Genomic DNA, 25,076 nt, shown 5'->3' with positions numbered 1-25,076 from the left:
AGACCATTCCAAGCATTCACTACCCTTTTCGTGAAAAAATATTTTCTGAGGTTACTTCTGAGTATATCCCTTTCACTTCCATCCTATGCCCCCTCATTCCAAAGTTTCCTTTCAATTGATCATTTTAGTAACCTTCCTCTAACTGACTCCATCCTATTTATATCTTTTTGAATGTGTGGTCTCCAGAACTTTATTCTAAATGAGGTCTCACCAAAGTCTTATACAGGGGCATCATTACCTCTTTTTTCCTACTGGCCATTCCTCTCCCTATGCACCTATACATCCTTCTAGCTTTCACCATCACTTTTTCAACCTGTTTGACCCCCCTTAAGATCATCATATACAATTACACCCGAGTCTTGCTCCTCCTTTACAGCTATATTTTGAATGCCTTCTATTAAATCTGTCCATTTCTGTCCAAAGTAAATACATTTTCCATTCTCTCTTTTTAGATTGACCCACAGTGCCTATTCCTTAGCCCTGTAGATCCTGCAATAATATGGCCATTCCCCCCTCCTTTTCTTCATACTCTGTCTTTCCTGGACAGATTATAGCCCAGTCATGGTTCTCCATGATCACCACTAAATTCAAATCAGCCTCTTCCATTACAGTCTCTAGATCAGGGGTGTCCAACCTGCGGCCCGAGGGCTGCATGCGGCCCTGGTCGAAGCAGTGTTTTCCTCTGCTGCCCCCGGGTGTTTACTGTCTTGCCGGCTCCCTCCTCTGTCTTGCTGCAGCGTTTGCGCGGCCCCAGAAACATTTTTTTTGGCCAATGCGGCCCAGGGAAGCAAAAAGGTTGGACACCCCTGCTCTAGATTCAAAACCTTGTTTCTTATACTTCAAGCATTAGTATATACTGCTTTCCAGACATTGACCTTTTTTCCTATGTGTGTAGAGGTATGTAATGATTCACTTACCTGGGGGCTTTGATCACCCAGCCCTAACAATTCTATTTTTGCTCATTACATTCTTTACATGCAACAAATATTTTCTTCAAACAATGCTCAAACTCAAGAAGCCTACATTTGATTATTCATCAGGAAGTTGAGCAAGCCACACTATGAAATATATAATTTATATTACAAATGTGATGTTATGGCATATGGAAAATGTTATTAGCATCTTCTGAGGATAAAAGGTAAAATGTAATCTAGTAAAAGGACAGATTTTCTCACTCTACCAAAAAAAAATACAAAATTTAACACACTATGGATAAAAAGAAAACTTGAAAATCTTGAAGATCAATAGTAACCAATTATAAAGTAAACTTGTTTTCATGCTTAGAGAGCCATAAGAACATCTACATGATTAATAAGACTATTCTGTAGCATTCTCTATTTAAAGTTTCATAGGCTGCATTTTCTATCTTTAAATTGTAGTTAATGAAAAGAAAACATACAAATTAATCTGCATTAGTAACTCTTATGAAGTGTTATAACATGAAAACTGTACATATTTACCTAACTACATTTAATTTAATTTACCTTACGAGGTGGTGTTGATTTTCCAGAGTCTAAATCCAGATCTAAATATTCCACTTGCTTGTCTGTTTTAGGTTTCACTATTGGACTACTTCCATCATCAAGACTATTACTGCAGAACAAATTCTGAAAAAAATAACCATGTTTTATTTTTTTTATTTTTTAAAAAGGTAAATACTTTTAGTAGAGTAGATAAGATCAAAATAGGGTGAAGAAGTTAAAATAATGACATACTATTTCCCAAACAAAAAAGCAGATAACAGCCCTCTTCTCCTAAAGTTTAATAACTACAGCTTCTAAGAGAGAAAGGGACTGCATTCTACTATTTCAGTGGTTCCCAAACTAGTTTGGGATTAGAGAATGACACGGGGAAAAAATCTGTCCCCGTCACCGCCCCGTCCCACCATCCTCTGCACCGCCCCGTCACCGCCGTTCCCTTCACCGCCCCGTCACCGTCACCGCCATCCCTTTCACCGCCCCGTCACCGCCCCTGCCATCCCATTCACCGCCCCGTCACCGTCCCCGCTGCATCCATATAAGCCTTAGTACTGTAATATTTAGCTTATTCCTTTCTTATAAATCAAAGTTCCTGCTGCTGAACTAGAGAAAGAGATGTTCAGCTGGCAGGGCTTTGTTTATAAATTTTTATCAACACAACTAATATACTACTTTATCCTAAAGCAAAAAAAATAAATAACAGAATTTTTTTTTTCTACCTTTGTTGTCTGGTTTCTGCTTTCCACATCTTCTCATTGAATTCCTTCCATCCACTGTGTGTCTTCTCTCTGCGTCTTCCATTTGCTGTTACTGTGCCTCTCCCTTAACCCCCCCCCCCCCCCAATTGGTCTAGCACCCATCTTCTTCCCTCCGCTCCCGCATAGTCTGGCATCTGTCTTCTTCCCACTCTGTCTTCCACATTTCCCTTGGGGGTCTGTTCCTCTCCACCCTCCTTCAATGTCTGTTCTATTCCTTTCCACCACCACCCTTCCCTCCCTCCTTTACCATCTGTTCCTTTCTACTACCCTTCAGCTCCTCTCGCGTGGCCTATCTACTTTCCTTCCTCTTATTTTCATGGCACGTTACAATGTAATTTGTGCAAGCCACTGGAGCCTGCGAGCTCGGTCCCTGTCCCATCCCCACAAACCATCTCGCTTCTGTGCTCCTATTTTCTCCATTTCTAATATCTCCCCTATGTATCTGTCATTGCCCCCCCTGTGTCCATATACCATTCCCATGGCATGTCCCCTTTATGTCTCTGTCCCTATGCCCCATGCACATAATTTCCCCTCTTTCTGTTACCTTCCCGTGTCCAGATTTCCCCTATCTTCCTCTTCCATACCAGTGTGTCTCTTCTTTTCAACCCCATCTAGCTTTTTTCCCTCTTTCTTCCCCCCCCCCTGCTTCTAGCATCTGGCTCACCTGCCAGTCCTTCCCTTTCTTTCCTGCTGTGGGTTTTTCTTTCCGACTTCATCCCCTTGGCCCAGAATCCTTTTCCCTTTCACTCCCTCCTTCCAATTTGAGCCGGGAACACTAGCGATCGCACGGTCCCCGCAGCCACTACCTGCCTGCCCAATCGATCCTAGTGTTTAGCCAGCTCTCTCCCTTCTCCTCACCTTAGTTTATAGGTTTTCTTTTTCGGCGACCTGCACGCGCGGCTGTTCAGTGTTCAATCTTCTGCTCTGCTGCAACTTCCTGTTTCCGGTTGCGTCAGAGCAGAAGATCGAAACTGAGCAGCAGCGGGTGCACGGCTCTCTGATAGCGTGCGGGTCGCCGAAAAAGAAAATCTACAAACTAAGGTGAGGAGAAGGGAGAGAGCTGGCTAAACACTAGAATCGATTGGGCAGGCGGGTGTGAGCTGCGGGGACCGCGCGATCCTTCATGCCTCACTGCGGGGACAAGACCATTCACCGCCCCGCGGGCGGTGAATGGCCTTGTCCCCGTCGCCGCAGCGACTGCTAGTTTTCTTCCCCGTTTTCGGCGGGTGACCCGCGGCTAAAATGCGGTGGCCGCGGGTAAACCGCCACCGTGTCATTCTCTATTTGGGATCCCAAATGAGAGTAAATTGTGTTACAGAAACAGGGCTGCTCCTCCGCCCTCTGTGACCCTAGTATGATTTATGCCTAGCAGAGGAAAGTCAACATGGAGCATATGAATCAGTGAACATTCACAGACTCTGCCCCTTCCTCCTGTTAGGCTAGAAACCCATGCAGAGTATGTACTACAATGTACACGTCCATAAGGACATACATGCTCTTGTGTTGCTGCTGCCGCCTTTATGTTTTAGATATATTTGGGGAGGAAGAAGAAGTAGTAGTATGAAGGGAAGAAGATTAGAAATCTGTTAATTTTTTTCCCATTATTTGGGGTCACATAAATTTGTGTTAAAACAGGGTTATACTGGATAGAAGTTTGTGATGCAATCGTCTGTTTGGCACCCTAAAACCTCATTAGCAGAAACAACTTAAATCTGTAACAGTGCTTATGTCTGTTTTGGAGAGCTGCATGGGGATAGAAATTTCATCCATTCCCACAATTAATCTCTTTCATCCCCACCTGTACCCCAAAGGAGTTGACTCTTACTTACATAGTAACATAGTAGATGAAGTCAGATAAAGACCCAAATGGTCCATCCAGTCTGCCCAATCTGATTCAATTTAATTTTTTTTTTCTTCTTAGCTATTTCTGGGCAAGAATCCAAAGCTCTGCCTGGTACTGTGCTTAGGTTCCAACTACTGAAGTCTCTGTGAAAGCTCATTCCAGTCCATCTACACCCTCCCAGCCCATCCTCAACCAAACGGGCATATACAGACACAGACCGTGCAAGTCTGCCCAGTACTGGCCTCACTGCTTCAATATTTAATACGATTTTCTGATTCTAGATCCTCTGTGTTCATCCCACGGTTTTTTGAACTCCGTCACCATTTTCCTCTCCACTACCTCACTCAGGAGCGCATTCCAGGCATCTACCACCCTCTCCGTAAAGAAGAATTTCCTTACATTGCTCTTGAGTCTTCCACCCCTCAGACTCAAATTATATCCTCTGGTTTTACCATTTTCCTTTCTCTTGAAAATATTTTGTTCTACATTAATACCTTTCAAGTACTTGAACGTCTAAATGATATCTCTCCTGTCCCTCCTTTCCTCTAGGGTATACATATTCAGGACTTCCAGTCTCTCCTCTTAGGTCTTTTGGCGTAAACCTCTTATCATTTTCGTCACCCTCCTCTGGACTGCTTCAAGTCTTCTTCACCAGATAAGGTCTCCAAAACTGAACACAATACTCCAAGTGGGGCCTCATCAATGACCTGTACAGGGGCATCAACACCTTCATTCTTCTACTGGTTACGCCTCTCTTTATACAGCCCAGCATCCTTTTGACAGCAGCCACCACCTTGTCGCACTGTTTTTTCGCCTTTAGATCTTCAAATACTATCACCCCAAGGTCCCTCTCCCCCTCTGTGCATATCAGCCTCTCCCCTCCCAGCATATACGTTTCCTTCCGATTATTAATCCCCAAATGCATTACACTCTGCATTTCTTTGCATTGAACAGTATTCTGTTTCCTCCCAATCCAACAGTCTCCTGTGGATGGTATGCATTATTCAAGCAATGAATGTTTCAAGCCTCAGTCTGGTGTTCCAGCTGCCTCTCTCCGTATGCTCCAAGCCTCATTCTGGTGATCCAGTTGCCTCTCTGTGTATTCCAAGCCACATTCTGGAGTCACCAGAGATGAGGCTTGCATCTGGATTGGCCACTATTGGAAATAGAATACTGGGCTAGAAGGACCACTGGTATGACACAATATGGTTATTCTTATGTTTGTTTTCCCGTGGAAATCCCACAGTAACTTCTTTCAGCCCTGTGTGTTCTGCAGGATTCCTGCAATCCCCATTCCTGTGCAGCTCTCTAATCTGTTTCTATAGTGCTTGACCCTTTTCTATTGATGCAATACAAAAATGTTATTCTATACTTACCTATCACAAAATTTACAGGTACTTCCAAGCCATGCTATCAATTATTAAAATGCTATTATGACTTGCAACAAAATGTAGTTACAGTAAGCCTTTGTCAATTAAATCATAAATTGAAGGTCAGTAAAAGCTGATATGTTTTTTTTTAAAATGCAACTTTCTTTGCAAAACATGGGTCACAAGCTTCATAACAGAACTTACTAATCCTCGATATGCTGCCCTCACTGGGATACCAGGGTTCTGTTCTCTCCTGATTTTCTTCTTCTCTCTCCCACTGCACTTTCAGTGTATGCAATGGTGGATCCTCTTCCATGGCTATTATGCTGTCATTCTGTGTACCTTTCTGAGCACACTACCAAAACCCTTGTCCACATTCTCATCACCTCTTGCTTAGACTACTGCAACTGCTTCACTCAGGTCTTTGCTCAACCATCTCTCCCCCCCCCCCTTCAATCCATTCAAAATTCTGCTGCAAGACTTATATTCTGCCAGAACCACCATACTCTCATTACCCCCTCTCCTCAAGTCACTTCATTGGCTCCCCATCCATTTCTATAAACAGTTCAAGCTCCTCTTACTGACTTACAAGTGCATTCATTCTGCAGCCCCCCCAGTAACTTTCCTCACTTATCTCTCCCTATCCTGACTGCCATGAACTCCGTTTGGGTAAGTCCCTTTTATCTATACTCTTCTCCTCCACTGCCAACTCTGTCCCTTTTATCTTGCTGCCTGGAACAGATTGTCTGAGTCAATATGTCAAGTTCCATCTCTAGAAGTATTCAAATTCAAGCTAAAAGCCCATTTTTTCAAGGATGCTTTCAACTTCATGATACTTATGTCCATCCTATTATCCTCTCTGCAAGAAACTCCTAACCCTATAAGTCCTGTCTGTCCAAATCTTCTTTTCAAGGTCTCTCTTTGCCTTCCTTCTTAGCGCCTTGCATTTGATTTGCCATTCCTTGTGCTGTTGGTTTTGGATTTGAAGGTGAAAGGGATGAACTCTGGTAGTCAACCCCTCCTCAAAATCAAAACCAACAGCACGAGTAATAGCAGTAGAGAATAAATTAAAATAAACCCTCTTAGCAACTTGCCTTCAATGGGTGTTCAATAATTTATGTACTTCAGTATGAAAGAAAAGAGTTTTCAAAAAAAAAAAAAAAAAATTTTTTTTCATATAGTCCCTCGATAGCTCCATACACTTCATCCACTTTTCCTGCAATGACTTTAACCCCCTTTGAAAATAATTCTTCCGTCTGACCTTCAAACCAGGACATCCCAGCTTCCTTGACATCTTCATCACTTGAAAACCACTGTTCACAGAGAGATTCCTTCAGGACTTGGAAAAGAAAATAACCAAGGGAACCAAGTCAGGACTGCAGGGTGGATGGTTCAGCTGCTGAAACCCACATTCTTGGATGGCGGCCTGTGACTGTCATGAAGAAGCAGCACGCCTGCTGTGAGTTTTCCTCAGATTTTTTCCTTGACTCCTACAAAATGATCACTGTGTTGGCGTAACTCTCCCTGGTTATGGTTGCCTTGTGTGGCATGAACTCCAGAAGCAAAAGTTCTTCATCCCAGAAGACAGCTGCCATGACTTTGCCTGCGGATTTTTCTGTCTTTAACTTTTTTTGAGGTGAGGGGATGACTTGTGCTTCCATTGCACTGACTCCATTTTGGACTCTGGTGACTGGAGGTGAGAAATCCTAACGATGAACGAAATTCACTGGGTCTTCACGGAGCACCTCAAAGTTCTCCTGACAGCACAGCTTTCTTGGAACCCATCTTGCACTAACCTTGGACATGCCCAACTTTTCATGAATTATTTTCCAAACTGTATCTGCCAAGAAGCCCATTTCTTCAGCTGTTCGAGAAACCTTAATTCACCTGTCTGACAAAATTAAATCTTCAACTTTCTTGTACATTTCTGTGGAAGTTGCTTCTATAGGCCATCTACTGGGAGGGTCATTTTCAATGGACTACCCCATTGAAACTGCTTGCTCCAAAATTTTACTTTGTAGGAAAATAGTGCTGACTCACCATAAACTGCACTCATGCGTTCATGGATCTCCTTTGGTGCCAGGTTATTTGATGACCAAGCTTCCTCTCTATGTGCCGAACAGGTCCCTTCGCTCCCAGGGCAAAATACGCTTCAAGACACCCCCTGGCCAAGCCCTTCAACTGCAAACCGCCAAACAATGTTCCTACTCCCACTTCTTACCAAGCCACTGAAACAAACTGCCCCCACAAATTAATCAACTGAAGGAGTCTTCAACTTTAGGAAAGCAATAAAAACAAACCTGTTCTCCTAACTCCCCGCCCATGACCGATAGATTACAAAGAAATGTATATTGATACAATATCCTCAATCTGGGGCCCATTAGGATAAAAACTTGTATTGAAAAACCTTGCATTGTAACTATGACTAATTTAACCTGTAAACTATATATTATGGATACTGGTATTAGATCTCTAGTATGTGTCAAGTTAGGATAAAAACTTGTACTGTAACTATGGCAAATTGTAACATGTTAACTCTATATTGTGTCTGTTGACCTGTAACCTGTTCTGGGCTCTTTGGGGGAGGACAGGATAGAAAATGAAATAAATAAAAGTTATGTGCTCAAATGCTTGCAGTCTATACAAGGTTCATGATTTGCAAGCCCTTATGTTACAGGTAGATTTGGATATTGTTTCCATCACAGAGATGTGGTTCACTGACTCTCATGAATGGGATGCAAACATACCAGGCTACACTCTATTTAGGAAAGACAGAAATGGTTGGAAAGTGACGAGTTAGCTGTATATGTAAAGACCAATATTAAAGCAGCTGAAATGCCGGAGTCTTGGGGAGAGGAAGAAGTGATATGGTTTGTCTTAGAAAGAGAAAATGGAACAGCCATCCACATGGGTATTGTCTACAGACCTCCAACACTCACAGAGAAATTGGTCATAGATATCCAAAAGTTGGGAATGAAGGGGGAAGGTGTTGTTGCTGGGGAATTTCAATCTGCCAGATGCAGACTGGAAGGTACCATCTGCAGAATCAGAAAGTAGAAGAAAGATTGTAAATGCTTTTCAAAGTGCACTGCTGAGACAAATGGTGATGAAACTCATGAGGGGGGGGGGGCAACACTATATCTTTTGCTCACAAATGGAGAAAGTATGTCAGGGTGGGTGCCCACCTGGCCAATAGGGATCATCACACTGTACAGTTTGACATAATGGCTAAAGCAGAGTGCTGATGCACAAACCTCAAAATCCTGGATTTTAAGCATGCTGACTTTAAAATGAGGAAGTTCCTGAAGAAAGAGCTGATGGGATGGAAGGACACAGGAGCAGAGAAGTATCTGTGATTCAAATTGAAAGCTATAAAATCAGCAACAGATCTTTATAATAATAATAATAACTTTATTTTTGTATACCGCCATACCCAGGGAGTTCTAGGCGGTTCACATCAATTAAACAAAATTTAATAAGAAATTACAATTAACCAGATTTACAAGTAATGACGATAATAAGGTGAGCAGGAGGAGGGGAGTTTTCACAACAAATAAACAAGATTTAACAAGTAATTACAATTGCTCACATGTAAGGATGGTGAACCATATTGGTATCCTTTTTCTCTTGTTCACCTAACAAGTTGCCAACAAAATAAAGGCAAAAGAAGTGACACAGAGAGAAGACAGACAGTGGATGGAAGGAATTGAATGAGAAGATGTGGAAAGCAGAAACCAGACAACAAAGGTAGAAAAAAAAAAATTCTATTATTTATTTTTTTTGCTTTAGGATAAAGTAGTATATTAGTTGTGTTGATAAAAATTTATAAACAAAGCCCTGCCAGTTAAACATCTCTTTCTCTAGTTCAGCAGCCAGAACTTTAATTTATAAGGAAGGAATAAGCTAAATATTTCAGTACTGAGGCTTGTATGGATGCTGCGGGGATGGGGACAGGACGGTGAAGGGGATGGCAGGGATGGGGACAGATTTTTTTTCCCCATTCTCTAGTCTGAATGCTAGCAGGCAAGATATTCCAATGGATGTTTCTTCTCCTTAGCAGAGCAGATCCTCCCTCAGAGGCAGACAGTAGTTCACAGGTTACTGTGAAAACTATCATTAATGCTGAGCCTCTACAACTTCTCTCTTAGAGCCAGGTTTACTGAGGGTTAGGCACTAGGCCAGCATTCCTCCCCTTAAGGGTCACCTATGGAGTCTGATCTCTAAGAAAGTTCTCAGAATTGCCATAACAGGGGTTATCTGGGGACAGAAAGTAGATATTCTCACATGTGGGTGACATAATCCATGGAGCCTATTTTCCTACTGTTCTCAGTTACAGTAAGTAACTGTGCTTTATCCTAGGACAAGCAGGCAGCATATTCTCACATATGGGATTCCCTAGTTTACTGAAATTAGATGGAGGGAGAGTTGGCCATTAGGAAGAAAATAAATTCTGTAATACTGCTTGGCCAAAATGATCATCTCATCTGGAGTAGGATTCTAGACAGTAGTGATATGTGAATGTGTGACTTGAGGACCAAGATGCTGCTGTAGCTCAGACCTTGTGTGCTATAACACATCCTTTGAGCTACAGCACAATCTGAGCATAGCAGAAGGAAATGCTTTATAAATTTTGGTGGTCCAGCAGTGTATCGGCAGGAGTGAGCTTTCCGCGCTCCTGCCCCGCCTTCGCTGAACGGCTGCTTCATCATATCTTGCAGCCAGCAGTGCACAAGGCAGGAGCGAGCTTTTTGCACTCCAGCCTGGCCTGCGCCACTCCCTGAATGGCTGCCGTCAGTTCTCGCAAGTCCCGCCCTGTGAGGGAGGGGCAGGAGCACAGAAAGCTCACTCCTGCCGATACACCGCTGGACCACCAGAATTTAAAAAAGTGGGGGGGGGGGGGTATGTGTATTTGTAAAAAAATTGTTATATTCGCTCCATAAGACGCACAGACATTTCCACCCACTTTTTTTTTTTGGGGGGGGGGAGGAAAGAGAGTTTTATGGAGTGAAAAATACGGTATGCCATCATCTTGCCTTCACTTACATAGTAACATAAATAAATGTCTGCAGACCTGCATGGTCTGTCCAGTCTGCCTGCCAAGGTGGCTAGAGTTGAATCTGGCACTCTATAGAGGAATACAGTGGTACCTTGGATTACAAGCATAATCCGTTCCAGGAGCATGCACGTAATCCAAAATGCTCGTTTATCAAAGCCAAGTTCCCCATAAACAATAGTGGCAACAGCAACAATTGGTTCCAGAACCTGGGGTCTGTACCTGCCGGGTGCTGCAGCGCCGTCTCCTCCGTCTGCCTCCTCCGTCCGTCATCGGAAGAAAAACCCCACAATGCCGCTTTGGGGGGGGGATGCGTGTAATGTCCACCAGCCACCGGAGAACCCCGCAGTGCCTTCAGAGGGATGCCTCTTCCATCCGCCAGATAGCCCTCCACGTCGAATGCCCCTTGCATGCTGGAGAGCCCCCACCCAAGCCCAAGCAGCCGATCGCTGCCCCACCCGCACGACACGCCGATGATTGACGCTGTGCGTGTCACACGCAACGCGCAGGCGGGACAGCACCCGGCCGCGCAGGCCCAGACAGAGGTCCTCCAACCTGCAGAAGGCACCCGACGTGGAAGGCTGGCTGTAAGACGGAAGAGGAATCCCCCGAAGCGGCGCTTCCTGGTCAGTAAGTGCTCATTTATCGGGGCAGTGCTCGGTTTGCGAGTCAAAAGTTTGCTGAGTGTTTTGCTCGTCTTGCAAAACACTCGCAAACCGGGTTACTCGCAAACCGAGGTTCCACTGTACTTTATTTCTCTCTTCCCCTTTCAATTTTGGGGTACAGACTGTAGAAATGCTTAATATTTCTGTATAAATTAAATTGTCAGTGAACTGTTGTCAGGAAACAAAGTTAAATGCAGAAACTCTACTCATTTTGAAATTAGAACCAAGAGACATTTTATTGACTTAAGTTTCATGTTTGCATTAGAATAAAGAAAAGGCTGAAGAAAGAAATAGGAACGTTGAGATGTAAATTTTACATACTGAGTCTTCAGTGGACAGATTTGGATTCATGGCTACATAATTCTCTTCACTGTCTTGTGAATCACTGCTGGAAGTTGTGCTAAGAATTGAATCCCGTCTGGGAGGCAGAGGAAACCTGGTGGGGCTAATGACAATATGTTTGATTGTAACATAAGTGAATTAACAGTTTGGTTAATAAAAGCATTATATACACATACATACACATATACAGTAATTTCTTCTAACCTGGTCTACTGGTTACTTTTTAGGGGTCTTTTACTAAGCTGAGCTAGGTGAATTCTGCATTGTCATCTGTGAATTTTAAATATGTGATTTTTTAATATTTTTTGTATGTTATTGGAGGGGTTATCTGGGTGGAGAATAGGTGTAGATTTATTTATTATATATTTTAAAAATACATAAAACCTATATAACACAACCAGATCCATCCCAAGCTTCACCTACAATACTATCTACTCCTTAGCAAACCTAAAATATTCAAACTACCCCTTATGTATTTCCTAATATCATGACAATTCTTACTTAATCCACTTTATATATTTAGTAATATGACAATTTATATGTAATCCGCCTTGAATCGCAAGGTAATGGCAGAATAGAAATCACTAATATAATGTAATATATAGTCCGCTTAAAACTTAAGCGGATTACAGCATTTACATACATAGTTCCAGTTATTACTACGTCATTACATAACAAACATACCATCTTCTAGAAATCTTCAATCATAGATTACAGAAAAAGATAACTAACAATGAAACAAACTGTGGATGAAACACAATGTTCTTGACCTTCCTTTATTTCTTCAATCAATGTCAAGATAAATATCCACATCAACCGTATTAAAAACAAACGGACCCGACACAGGTTGTGTTTCAGCTAACAAAGCTTTTTTCAAGGGTCCAGTTGTTAGTTAATACGCTAGTATTGTGGAATAGGTTTCTGTGTATCAGCGGTCAGCCCTACTTCTTCCTACAAATTGGTATTTGCGATTTGGAAACCTATTTCACAATACTAGCGTATTAACTAACAACTCGACCCTTGAAAAAGGCTTTGTTTGCCAAAACACGGCCCATGTCAGGTCCGTTAGTTTTTAATATTGTTGATGTGGAAATTTATCTTGACATTGATTGAAGAAATAAAGGAAGGTCAAGAACATTGTGTTTCATCCACAGTTTGTTTCATTGTTGGATTGCTCCTTTTTCTGTGGAACATTGGGTCTTCCCATTTTTGTTTTTCACAAATATTAAAGTCTGCCAGATCTACAGGTATGCTCTGACATCTAGTGGATTGGTTCTTAAACCTGTCCTTGGGGCAGCCAGTCGGGTTTTCGAGATATCCCTAATGAATATTAATGAGGCAGATTTGCATGCATGTCACCTCTATTATATGCAAATCTGCTTCATACATATTCATTAGGGATATCTTGAAAACTCAACTGGCTGCCGATCCACCAGGACAGGTTTAAGAAACACTCATACAAGTCAACTTTTCAACATGATTGGCGATGCTAAAACCAATGGAAGTTATATCCCTGGACATAGTCAAAGATTTTACTCGATATTGGGGATTTTACTCAATACTCAAGCACCCACAGAGCTGGCTCCTATGCTGACATTACTGCTGCACTAATTGGCTATCACACCCATAATGTGGGAGCCCTTAGCACCTCCTAATACAGTGGTTCTCAACCCTGTCTTAGGGGACCCCCAGCCAGTTGGGTTTTCAAGATATCCCTAATAAATATGCATAAGACATATTTGCATGCCTGTCTCCTCCATTATATGTAAATCTCTCTCATGCATATTCATTAGGGATATATTGAAAACCCGACTGGCTGGGGGTCCCCTAGGACAGAGTTGAGAACCACTGTCCTAATAGGAGGCAAAAATACTCCCGCACTTTTTAAAAGGTAGCATGATGCTAACATTAGCACATGGTATGAAAAAGATATAGAAAAAGGTCAGATGTACAGCTGTGCTATCAATAAGAACATAAGAATAGCCTTACTGGGTCAGACCAAAGGTCCATCAAGCCCAGTAGCCCATTCTCATGGTGGCCAATCCAGGTCTCTAGTACCTGGCCAAAACCCAAGGAATAGCAACATTCCATGCTACCAATCCAGGGCAAGCAGTGGCTTTCCCCATGTTTTTCTCAATATCAGACTATGGACTTTTCCTCCAGGAAATTGTCCAAACCCTTCTTAAAACCAGCTACGCTATCCGCTCTTACCACAACCTCTGGCAATGCGTTCCAGAGCTTAACTACTTTTTGAGTGAAAAATAATTTTCCTCCTTAGAAAGTGGGAAAAGACTGTATAAGGATGTACTACCCTCATTTCTTAGTGTAGCTTAGTAAAAGGACTTCTCAGTTATGTATGCTAGTTCGTCTTTGGCATTTTACTGTGGGGAATATTTCCTACAGTATATAATATGAAGCATGCTAGCAAAGAAAAGTTACTTCATTATGCATTATTCCAAGCCACATGCAATAAAAATGAAAGCTGCAGATTAAGCAAGACTTACTCTCGTGTAAAACTTTTGGTGACAGGAGATCGAATTGGGGTTTGCATTTGTAATTCTTCCATTTCAGACAGAGGTTTTATTTCTAGTGGAGCTGGCTTTACTACATAAGAAACAGATACATACTGATCTTAAAACAGAATATTCAATATATTTTTTGTTCTTTAATGCATCTCTTAGTTCCCCCAAATGCAACAAACAGATTTCTTACACACTACCACTATTTCCAACTAATTTAATTTTGCTTAGTTCATAATTAACTGAAAAAGAAATATTTACAAGTAACCTGTGGAACTGTCATAGTGTTATGATCTAAATCAAAGTTGATATATGTAAATAAGTTCTATGTTAATTACATACACATATGTAAATGTATGAAAATTCATTATGACTTGGAGAAAATATATTTTTAAGAGCAGATTCCGCCACTCTTCAGATACCTTAAAAGTCAATCCTAAAGTTGGCAATTCTTTCTTTATTTTTTTAAAATTTATATATGGGTTTCCAACTGATGATAATTGCCCCTTTTACAGCCGTGCTAACGGCTGCCATGCAGCAACGGCACCAAAGCCCATTAATTCCCAGTGAGCTTCAATGCGATTACCATGGACTGCTGCGCTAATCCGCTTAGTAACAGGGCAGGGTCTGTTAACGGTTCTTTAAATTCTTAAATGCAAATTTTTAAAGAAAGCTAGAAAGAGCACAAGTACAGTCACTTATTTTGTAACTAGCAAGCAATTGACATATTTTATAGCTATCTCATGCATCGATACAAAAAAAAAAAAAGCAAATTTAAATCCAGAAAAAAAATCTAAATCCTTTCAATTTACAACTAAACTTATTAATAACATCCTCTATATAATGAAGTTTCCACTATACCAAAAACATTGTAATTAATAAGTAAAATATGTTGGTAAAGTTTTAGTTTATGATAGCAGCAGGACCAGTATTTCATGGCTTTATAACCTGTAGAACAAATATAAAACCTCATATTGCATGCGGTGCTAAAGTACATACCCTTTCTTCTCGTAGTAAAGTCACCTATGGTTTGTGAATCAGTTCGCTCTAAACCATGAGGTTTAGGTCTTAAAATTTTAGGACTCTGACCTAATTGGTAGAAAGAAGACTCTCTTAATGAATGTTCCTTTTGTAAATAGAAAAATGGAATTCTGCAAATAAGCAGCGTCACCAAGAATGGCAAAATTAAGTGCGCAAAGCAATCTGCTGATGAAGATTTTCAGATAAGTTCTAGCATAAGAAAAGTTAAAGCACTACACACTTAAAAAGAATAAGAATTGCATGCAAACAGCTTATCTGAAGCCAGAAACACACACACACAAGCAAGATTATTGATTTCATTTACTAGGCCCAGCCAAACTTTAAAAGAAAAGCTGCCATATTTGAGAAGTTGTGTAAAACTTACATATAATCTAGGTTTACCTATTCTACTTTGTTAGCTTTCAATCAGTTCGTATTTGACTTTTATTTAACTAGTCCTTTGCCTAAGCTTAAAAAGAAAGCTGTATGTACATTCAATTAATGTTTTAATGGGTGGACTTCATTTTACTTAATATATTGTGAATTCTAACTTTTGTTCTTTAGATGAGCTGGTCACAAACTGGAGGAGTAGCTTAATAGAGCCACAGGCTGAGAATCAGGGAACCCCGAATTCAAACTCCACAGACACGCTATGTATTCTTAACCGTTCATTGCCTCAGGTACAAACTTAAGATGTAACCCACTGTGTGGACATAAAAACTCCTACTGTATCTGAATATAACTTGCCTTGAGTTACTGAAAAAGGCATGAGTTGGATAAATGCAGCTCACGCTGTCAAAAAGAATGTGGCAGGGCTTCAGACAAAATAAGAGGACCAGGCCAGCTCTTATGAAAAAAAAAAAAACTGAAAAAAATGATGAGCCCTGCAAAACCAAAAGACTGAGAGGGGGGGATAGAACATGATAGAGTTCTACAAGTCATTCACCCTTTCAACACTGACCGGGCAAGGGAACATCCAATAAAAACATTTAGTAATGTGAAGAAGGGACACAAGAAAATATTTATTTAATAAACGTGGATACATAGGGGCAGCAGAGCATCTTTATTTCTAGAGGGGCCAAGCAAATCTATTTCCAGTCCTGTCCCTTCATTGCCAAGCTCTTAGTTGATGCTGGAATAGGCAAAATATTGGTTGGATCATGACCACAGTGGATAGATCACACTATTCTGCCAACTATGAGAGCCTAAATTATCTCTGGTTTAAGGTCTGTTGGGTGTTACAAATTTTGATATTATTATAACAGAACACTGGACTAGTTGATCCATTACTCCAAACCAGCTTGGCCATTATTTAGTCCTTATTGATCAAAATTTTAAATATTTCTAGTAAGACAAAAAAAAAAAAAATTTACAAGCAAATGGCTAAAAGTCATCATAAAATTGTGAAGACAGCCAATCTAATCTTGTCATACAAGCAGGAGTACCGTATTTTCACGCATATAACGCGCGCGTTATACGCGTTTTTACCTACCGCGCATACCCCTCGCGCGTTATATGCGTGAGCGCGGTATACAAAAGTTTTAAAACATAGTTCCCACCCCGCCCGACGCCCGATTCACCCCCCCAGCAGGACCACTCGCACCCCCACCCCGAACGACCACTCGCACGCGCTCCCACCCGCACCCGCATCCACGATCGGAGCAAGAGGGAGCCCAAGCCCTCTTGCCCGGCCGACTACCCGACGTCCGATACATCCCCCCCCCCCCCGGCAGGACCACTCGCACCCCCACCCCGAACGACCGCTCGCACGCGCTCCCACCCGCACCCGCATCCACGATCGGAGCAAGAGGGAGCCCAAGCCCTCTTGCCCGGCCGACTCCCCGACGTCCGATACATCCCCCCCCCGGCAGGACCACTCGCACCCCCACCCCGAAGGACCGCCGACTTCCCGACAATATCGGGCCAGAAGGGAGCCCAAACCCTCCTGGCCACGGCGACCCCCTAACCCCACCCCGCACTACATTACGGGCAGGAGGGATCCCAGGCCCTCCTGCCCTCGACGCAAACCCCCCTCCCCCCCAACGACCGTCCCCCCCAAGAACCTCCGACCGCCCCCCAGCCGACCCGCGATCCCCCTGGTGACCCCCACGACCCCCCCACCCCCCTTCCCCGTACCTTTGGTAGTTGGCCGGACAGACGGGAGCCAAACCCGCCTGTCCGGCAGGCAGCCAACGAAGGAATGAGGCCGGATTGGCCCATCCATCCTAAAGCTCCGCCTACTGGTGGGGCCTAAGGCGCGTGGGCCAATCAGAATAGGCCCTGGAGCCTTAGGTCCCACCTGGGGGCGCGGCCTGAGGCACATGGGCCCAACCCGACCATGTGCCTCAGGCCGCGCCCCCAGGTGGGACCTAAGGCTCCAGGGCCTATTCTGATTGGCCCACGCGCCTTAGGCCCCACCAGTAGGCGGAGCTTTAGGATGGATGGGCCAATCCGGCCTCATTCCTTCGTTGGCTGCCTGCCGGACAGGCGGGTTTGGCTCCCGTCTGTCCGGCCAACTACCAAAGGTACGGGGAAGGGGGGGGGGGGGGTCGTGGGGGTCGCCAGGGGGGTCGCGGGTCGGCTGGGGGGGCGGTCGGAGGTTCTTGGGGGGGGGGGCGGCCGGTGGGGGGGGGGGGGTTTGCGTCGAGGGCAGGAGGGCCTGGGACCCCTCCTGCCCGTAATGTAGTGCGGGGTGGGGTTAGGGGGTCGCCGTGGCCAGGAGGGTTTGGGCTCCCTTCTGGCCCAACTACCAAAGGTACGGGGAAGGGGGGTGGGGGGGTCGTGGGGGTCGCCAGGGTGGTCGCGGGTCGGCTGGGGGGGCGGTCGTTGGGGGGAGGGGGGTTTGCGTCGAGGGCAGGAGGGCCTGGGATCCCTCCTGCCCGTAATGTAGTGCGGGGTGGGGTTAGGGGGTCGCCGTGGCCAGGAGGATTTGGGCTCCCTCCTGGCCCGATATTGTTGGGGAATCGGCGGTCCTTCGGGGGGAGGGATGTATCGGACGTCGGGGGGGGGGCATCAGGCTTTCAGGATGGGGACAGACCTTCAAGGGGGGACAGTGCACGGAAGTCAGGGGGGGTGAACGGAGAGTCGGGACAGCGCACGGAAAGTCAGGGCGGGCGAAAGGAGCGTCGGGCAGCATGCGCGGTATACCCGTGAGCGCGGTATACCAAAGTTTTTGTACATATCAGCGTGATTTCTGCGCGCTATACCCGTGTGCGCGTTTTATACGGGTGCGCGTTATTTGCGTGAAAATACGGTAGTATCTTGCTATATTTGATGATCAATATTTGAATTCAGATTTTTTTTTTTTTTGCAGAATAATCTCAGAAATATTAACTCAGCAAACTGTAGATTACCAGGGAGAAAAGTTGGGTTTATGGTTTTTGGATTATTTTATTTATATGGGAAGGTTCTCAAGAGGCATTAGAATCCTTTATAGAATGGCTGAATACTTTTAATAACTTGCAGTTTGTTATGAGATGTGATAAAAATAAGACTGATAGTAAATGACAGCAGATACAGATCTGAACGGTCCATCAAGTCTGCCCAACAGACATACTCGTTATTCATTCATGATGAAATTGTCTGTCTTTGGCATTTGGGACATAGACTGTGTAAGTCCACCTACTACTGTCCTTAGGTTCCAACTACTGGAGTTGCCGTCGAAGCTCACTCCAGCCTATCCAAACCATCTGGTCATTTGCAGGATACAGACTATAAAAGTCTGCCTAGCACTGTCCTCATGTTCCAAATTATTGGAGTTTCCATCAAAGCCCTCTCCAGCCCATCCAAAACTGAATTTCCATATGCAGGACACATATTGTGCAAGTCTGCCCATTACTAGCCTTAGTTCTTCAGAGCCAGAGCTGCCATCTAAGCACCACTTGACACAAACACACATGCAACCACTTATGTTTTTGGGTTTTTATACCATTTTCTAATTAGGGATCCTCTGTGCTCATCTAACACCTTTTTAAATTCCATCACCATTTGTTTCCATAACCTCCCTTGGAAGGGCATTTCAGCCATCAACTACCCTCACCATGAAAAATTATTTCCTGACATTACTCCTAAGTATACCACCCTGCAAACTCAATTCATATCCTCTAGTTTTACCATTCTCCCTTCTCTGTAAAAGATTTGTTTCTGTATTAATACCTTTCAAGTATTTAAATGTCTGTATCGTATGTCCCCTGTCCCTCCTCTCGAGTAAAACTAATCAAAATTGATTACCAGCTTCTTTAGGTTGTTTTTCCAAATATCAATATTTATAATTTAATTACAATTCAAATGCTCCTCTCGAGTATACATATTCAGGTCTTCTAGTCTCTTCTCATACATTTTTTGGTACAAGCCCATATCATTTTCTTTGCCTCCCTCTGGACTATGTTAAGTTTTTTCACATCCTTAGCCAGATATGGCCTCCAAAACTGGACACAATACTCTAAGTGGGGCCTCACCGACAACTTGTGCAGAAGCATCAACACCTCCTCCTTGGTTATGCCTCTCTATATAGTCTAGAATCCTTCTAACTACAGCCACCACCTTGTCAAACTATTTCATTGCCTTCAGATCATCAAACACAATCATCCCAAGGTCCCTTTCCCTATTTGTGCATATCAGCCTCTCACCTCATAGTACAAATGGCTACTTTGGATTTCTACTCTCCAAGTGCATCACTGCACACCTTTGCATTTGATTGCCCACCATTAGACCATTCATGTAACTTTTGCAGATCCTTTTTCATGTTTTCCACTCCCTCCGGTGTGTCCACTCTGTTACAAATCTTGGTATCATCCGCAAAATGTAGAACTTTACCTTCTAACCCTTTGGCAATGTCGATCACAAATATATTGAGCAGAATCAGCCCCAGCACCAATCCTTGAGGCACTCCCCTGCTCATCTTTCCTTCCTCCAAGTGAATTTCCATTAACCAGCACTCTGGCATCTATCAACCAGGTTGTTTCTAATCTAGTTCACCATTTTGGGTCCTAACTTCAGCCTGTCAAGTTTATTCAATAACCTCTTATGAGGAATCGTGTCAAAGTCTTTGATGAAATCTACGTAAATTATATCTTGTGCACATCCTCAAGCCAATTCTCTGGTCGCCCAGTCAAATAATTCAACTGGCACAATTTAACTTTGCTAAAAAAAAAAAAAAAAAGTTGCCTCAGATCTTGTAACCAATTGGATTCCATAAATTTCACTATCCCTTCCATTACTTTTCCAACAACCAAAGTGAGGCTTACCAATATGTAGTCTCCTGCTTCTTCTCTGTCACTACTATTTATTTTCTTTATTTGCATTTAAAACAATATATTTCAAAGAAAAGAAAGTTTTGAAAGAAATTTAGCAATACTTTTACATTAGGAAACCTAATGAAAAATTCAAAACAGAAGATACGGCACAATCCAAAGTCCACAAACAGAGACAGAACCAGCAATTAAATTCCTAGGGAAGTTGAAAGTAATGAAGGAAAATAAGCACTTAAGAAAATAACAGTAATCAACCCTACTGCTAATACAAGACCTAACTAATCAAGTAATAGAAATAGACCTGGAAGCAACTTGACCTTCAAGAAAAAAACAAAATTGCACTGGCACATAAAAATCATAATTGTTAAGCTGAATAGAAAATAAAACATTTACATGGGAAATGTAGTTGGAAAAAAAGCTCCTAATTCAATAACAGATTGATTAAAAGTCAAAATTTTCTTACATTTACATTATGTCTATCTAGCAATATCTGGAAAAACCAACTCCCTCTTACCTAAAGGAAACATTTTTGAGCCTGTAATACAGTCTCAATATAGATTTTTTACCCTGAAGAAACCAATAACAGAGCTCTACCAAAAATGTCAATATCAGATTTTTCCAAGAGCCCCAAAACATCTAGGCCCTAAACACCTTCTATTTTCTCACTCTTTATTTCTGAGTAAATTATCTATGTTTTGTACAGGAGGCATATTTGTTTCCCAGAATTTCAAAAATGAAGGCAGAAACCCATAAAAATAGTTCTTGAGAACTGGAAAATTCAAAAGTCTCAAATCTTAAGTTTCTATTGATTTTCCACATTTCAGTCTCTCAAAACTAAAGATTTATCTGCCTCCGGCTGAGTAATAGTAATTTTCACCTCCTTTATCATTTTCTCCACTGTATCCAATCTTGCAGTATGTTGTTGCAAATCAGTCTCTAGGATGCACAACTTAAGTTGAAGAAGTTAAATAGCAACAAAGTTAGAACAAACTTTGTGTAGGCCCTTCAGAGCATTCTACAATGCCTCCAAATTTACCACAGGTAGCTTAACCAATGGCTTGAGGAGAGCAACATTGGCCTGAACTCCTGAGGTCACAGTGCCTGAAGAAGTAGGAACCCTCACTTGATGAACACCCTCACCACCATTGTCTCCAGACTTCAGCACTACCCACACTGGTGTCATCATCTCTCCCAACTTTGGTGCTGATGAAATTGGCTTTGGAGTCGTCTGGTACCCCTCCTCGGCTAATCCAGAACTACTCTGGGAATCCTTTACCAACTGGGTCAGTGTTTCCAGCAATCTCTCTGGAGGAGAGGGATAAGCTTATTGTTCAGATTGAGGTCCTTCCCAGTTCCGACATCCAAAGCAACAGAAACCATAAATGTTACAACAGTTAGAACTTAAGAACAGCCATACATGATCAGACCAGTGGTCCATCCATAATCTTATTTCCACCGTGACCAATCCAGATCACAAGTACCTGTCAAAAACCCAACAGTACCAGAGAAGTTGCAGGTCAAGGTGCAGGATATCCCCTCTGACCCCCCCCCCCCCCCCCATTTTTTAGCATTTAAAAATACTTTTAAAGTAATATAAATGAAGAAAGTTTCAGAATCTGAAGTCTTCTAAACTGTGTCTTACTCCAATATCACAAATATTTCTATACCATTTAATTTTTTTTTTTTTAAATTTAATCAATGGAGAGAAATATCTTTCAAGTTCTGTTGTAATCATATATGAGGCAAAAAGCTAGCTCTTTTGCTTCACATATGAGACAGATACAGACACTTCCTCTATTGCCTTCCAAAATCATAATCATCTACCCAGAAACGTCTCATTTACATCACTAAATATATCACTTAAAAACAAATTTTATGAGTGCAAAAAATCTTTTTATCATATCATCACTTATCTGATCATGCCAGCTACTTGTGTTTCTGAAATATAATCTCATATATGATTACCCCACAACTGAAAAGATACTTCTCTCTGTTGATTAAAGAATAAAAAAAAATTGATATGGAAATATTTGTAATATTTATTTAAAGTGCTTTTTGGAAGAATATTTTTTACAATATTGCTTCCTTTTGGATGTTTGGTGTGAATTATATACGATTATAATATAGGCACTGCTAATGCTACATTGCATTAAGGCTATCTTTTTCAGTCTCACATAGCTCTCTTACATAAGCATATTTTTTTCTCATTACATATGATTCTATTAGATCTATTATGCAAGTGTTTGTTTTTTTTAAGCACTATTGTTTTCGTGCTATCCTTGTATATATTATATAGTTACAAAATTTAACACATGTAAAGTCAATTCTGTCTTGGGAAAGAAGGTAGAAAGAACAATGAACTAATTAAAATAGAAATCAGATATCTTAGTGTATCTCAGACTGTGTGCCACGGCACAGTGGTGTGCCCCGAAGAGATTCCAGAATTCTACTTTATTTTTAAAAATTCCCTTCATAAGTATACACTAGAATAAATGACATGTACATCACGTATGCAAGTCTGTCAATGTTATAAGCGTCTGTGTGCATAAGGATACAACTGCCCAGGCAAGCATCATTCTTTGACGTGACTGGTCTTTGAAAACTAACAGCAAGTAATTTTAGGTATTTTTTTTTTATGCAGTAGTTATCCTAACTTGAGCAACAAAGCAATCAAGGCTTTGTTACCATTTGGATCTTCTTATCTTTGCAAACTTGGACTTTCAGCTCTGAGAGAAATAAAAAAAAAAAAAAGTATTTATGTATAAATACTGTTAATTATGTTAAGAATCCTTTTTTACCTTGGTATCATCTGATATTGTAACTTTTAAATTTGCATAAAAAAAAAAGAGAGAGAACGACTGTAGATGGTGGCTGATGAAATGCGTGTTTGCTTTGTCAACTATCGAGCTGCATTTTGAGTTAATTTTCACTCAAAAACAAGCACATCCATCGCATTGATTAGCTATTCTATTTTATCTACTTTAGTTTCACCATTGTTACAATTAGAGAATGACACGAGGAAAAAATCTGTCACCGCCCCATCCCCGGCCTACCATCCTCTGCACCGCCCCGTCACTGCCGTTCCCTTCACCGCCCCGTCACCGCCATCCCTTTCACCGCCCCGTCACCGCTACTGCCATCCCATTCACCACCCCGTCACCGTCCCCCTGCATCCATATAAGCCATATACTGTAATATTTAGCTTATTCCTTTCTTATAAATCTAAGTTCCTGCTGCTGAACTAGAAAAAGAGATGTTCAGCTGGCAGGGCTTTGTTTATAAATTTTTATCAACACAACTAATATACTACTTTATCCTAATGCAAAAAATAAATAAATAAATAGAATTTTTTTTTCTACCCTTCTCATTCAATTCCTTCCATCCACTGTGTGTCTTCTCTCTGCGTCTTCCATTTGCTGTTACTGTGCCTCTCCCTTCACCACCACCCCCCCCCAATTGGTCTAGCACCCATCTTCTTCCTCCGCTCCCCCATAGTCTGGCATCTGTCTTCTTCCCACTCTGTCTTCCACATTTCCTGTCTGTCCTATTCCTTTCCACCACCACCCTTCCCTCCCTTCTTTACCATCTGTTCCTTTCTACTACCTTTCAGCTCCTCTCGCGTGGCCTATCTATCTACCTTCCTCCCTCTTATTTTCATGGCACGTTACAATGTAATTTGTGCAAGCCACTGGAGCCTGCGAGCTTGGTCCCTGTCCCATCCCCACAAACAGCCAACGTCGTTCCTCTACATAAAAAGGGTTGCAAGGCTGAGGCTGCGAACTATAGACCGGTAAGCCTCACCTCAATAGTGTGTAAACTCATGGAAACACTAATTAAGTATAAATTAGATACGATCCTGAACGAGGGATATCTCCGGGATCCCAGCCAACATGGATTCACCAAGGGTAGGTCATGCCAGTCCAATCTAATCAGCTTCTTTGACTGGGTAACAAGAAGACTGGACTCAGGAGAGTCCTTGGACGTCATGTACCTGGACTTCAGCAAAGCGTTTGACAGCGTCCTACACCGCAGGCTGCTGAACAAGATGAAATCGATGGGATTAGGAGAGACTCTAACTGCATGGGTTAAAGATTGGCTTAGTGGCAGATTTCAGAGGGTGGTGGTTAACGGTACCCTCTCTAAAATGTCGGAGGTGACTAGTGGAGTGCCACAGGGTTCAGTCCTGGGCCCACTCCTCTTCAACATATTCATTGGGGATCTGACTCAAGGGCTTCAAGGCAAAGTAACCTTATTCGCTGACGACGCCATACTATGCAATATAGTAAACGGCTATAATCTACAGGATGCTATGTAGCAAGACCTGCATACTTTAGAAAGTTGGTCCTTGAACTGGCAGCTGGGCTTCAACGCCAAGAAATGTAAGGTCATGCATCTCGGTAACGGAAATCCTTGCAGAACTTACACCCTGAATGGAGAAACTTTAACCAGGACTACGGCAGAACGAAACTTAGGAGTAATCATCAGTGCTGACATGAAAGCAGCCACTCAAGTGGAGAAGGCTTCATCTAAAGCACGGCAGATGATAGGTTGTATCAAGAGAAGCTTCGTCAACAGGAAACCTGAAGTCATGATGCCATTGTACAGAGCCATGGTGAGACCTCATCTGGAATACTGTGTGCAATTCTGGAGGCCACATTACCGTAAGGATGTGCTCAGAATTGAATCGGTTCAGCGGATGGCCACCAGGATGGTCTCGGGGCTAAAGGGTCTCCCGTACGAAGAAAGACTGAGCAAATTGCAACTCTACACTCTCGA

The 25,076-nt window shown here is 42.5% G+C and overlaps 1 protein-coding gene across 2 annotated transcripts in view; it reads right to left on the bottom strand.

The window, feature by feature from the left end:
• Positions 1-25,076, bottom strand: part of GAB1 (GRB2 associated binding protein 1) — a 179,869-nt gene that overhangs the window by 4,900 nt on the left and 149,893 nt on the right. Inside the window, exons 7-10 of one of the 2 annotated variants that reach the window (XM_033939940.1) lie at positions 15,028-15,117; positions 14,014-14,113; positions 11,489-11,612; positions 1,485-1,607 (exon numbers count right to left, since the gene is read on the bottom strand). In XM_033939940.1, coding sequence (XP_033795831.1) covers positions 1,485-1,607; positions 11,489-11,612; positions 14,014-14,113; positions 15,028-15,117 — 437 coding nt within the window. The remainder of the gene's footprint in view (positions 1-1,484; positions 1,608-11,488; positions 11,613-14,013; positions 14,114-15,027; positions 15,118-25,076) is intronic. The other variant, XM_033939950.1, reaches the window with a different exon arrangement.

The sequence above is a fragment of the Geotrypetes seraphini genome, chromosome 1 (genome assembly GCF_902459505.1).
Source record: "Geotrypetes seraphini chromosome 1, aGeoSer1.1, whole genome shotgun sequence".
In the NCBI taxonomy this organism is placed as follows: Eukaryota; Metazoa; Chordata; class Amphibia; order Gymnophiona; family Dermophiidae; genus Geotrypetes; species Geotrypetes seraphini.
Note: the sequence above shows the minus strand (reverse complement) of the source record. Positions and strands in the feature narration are given on the sequence as shown.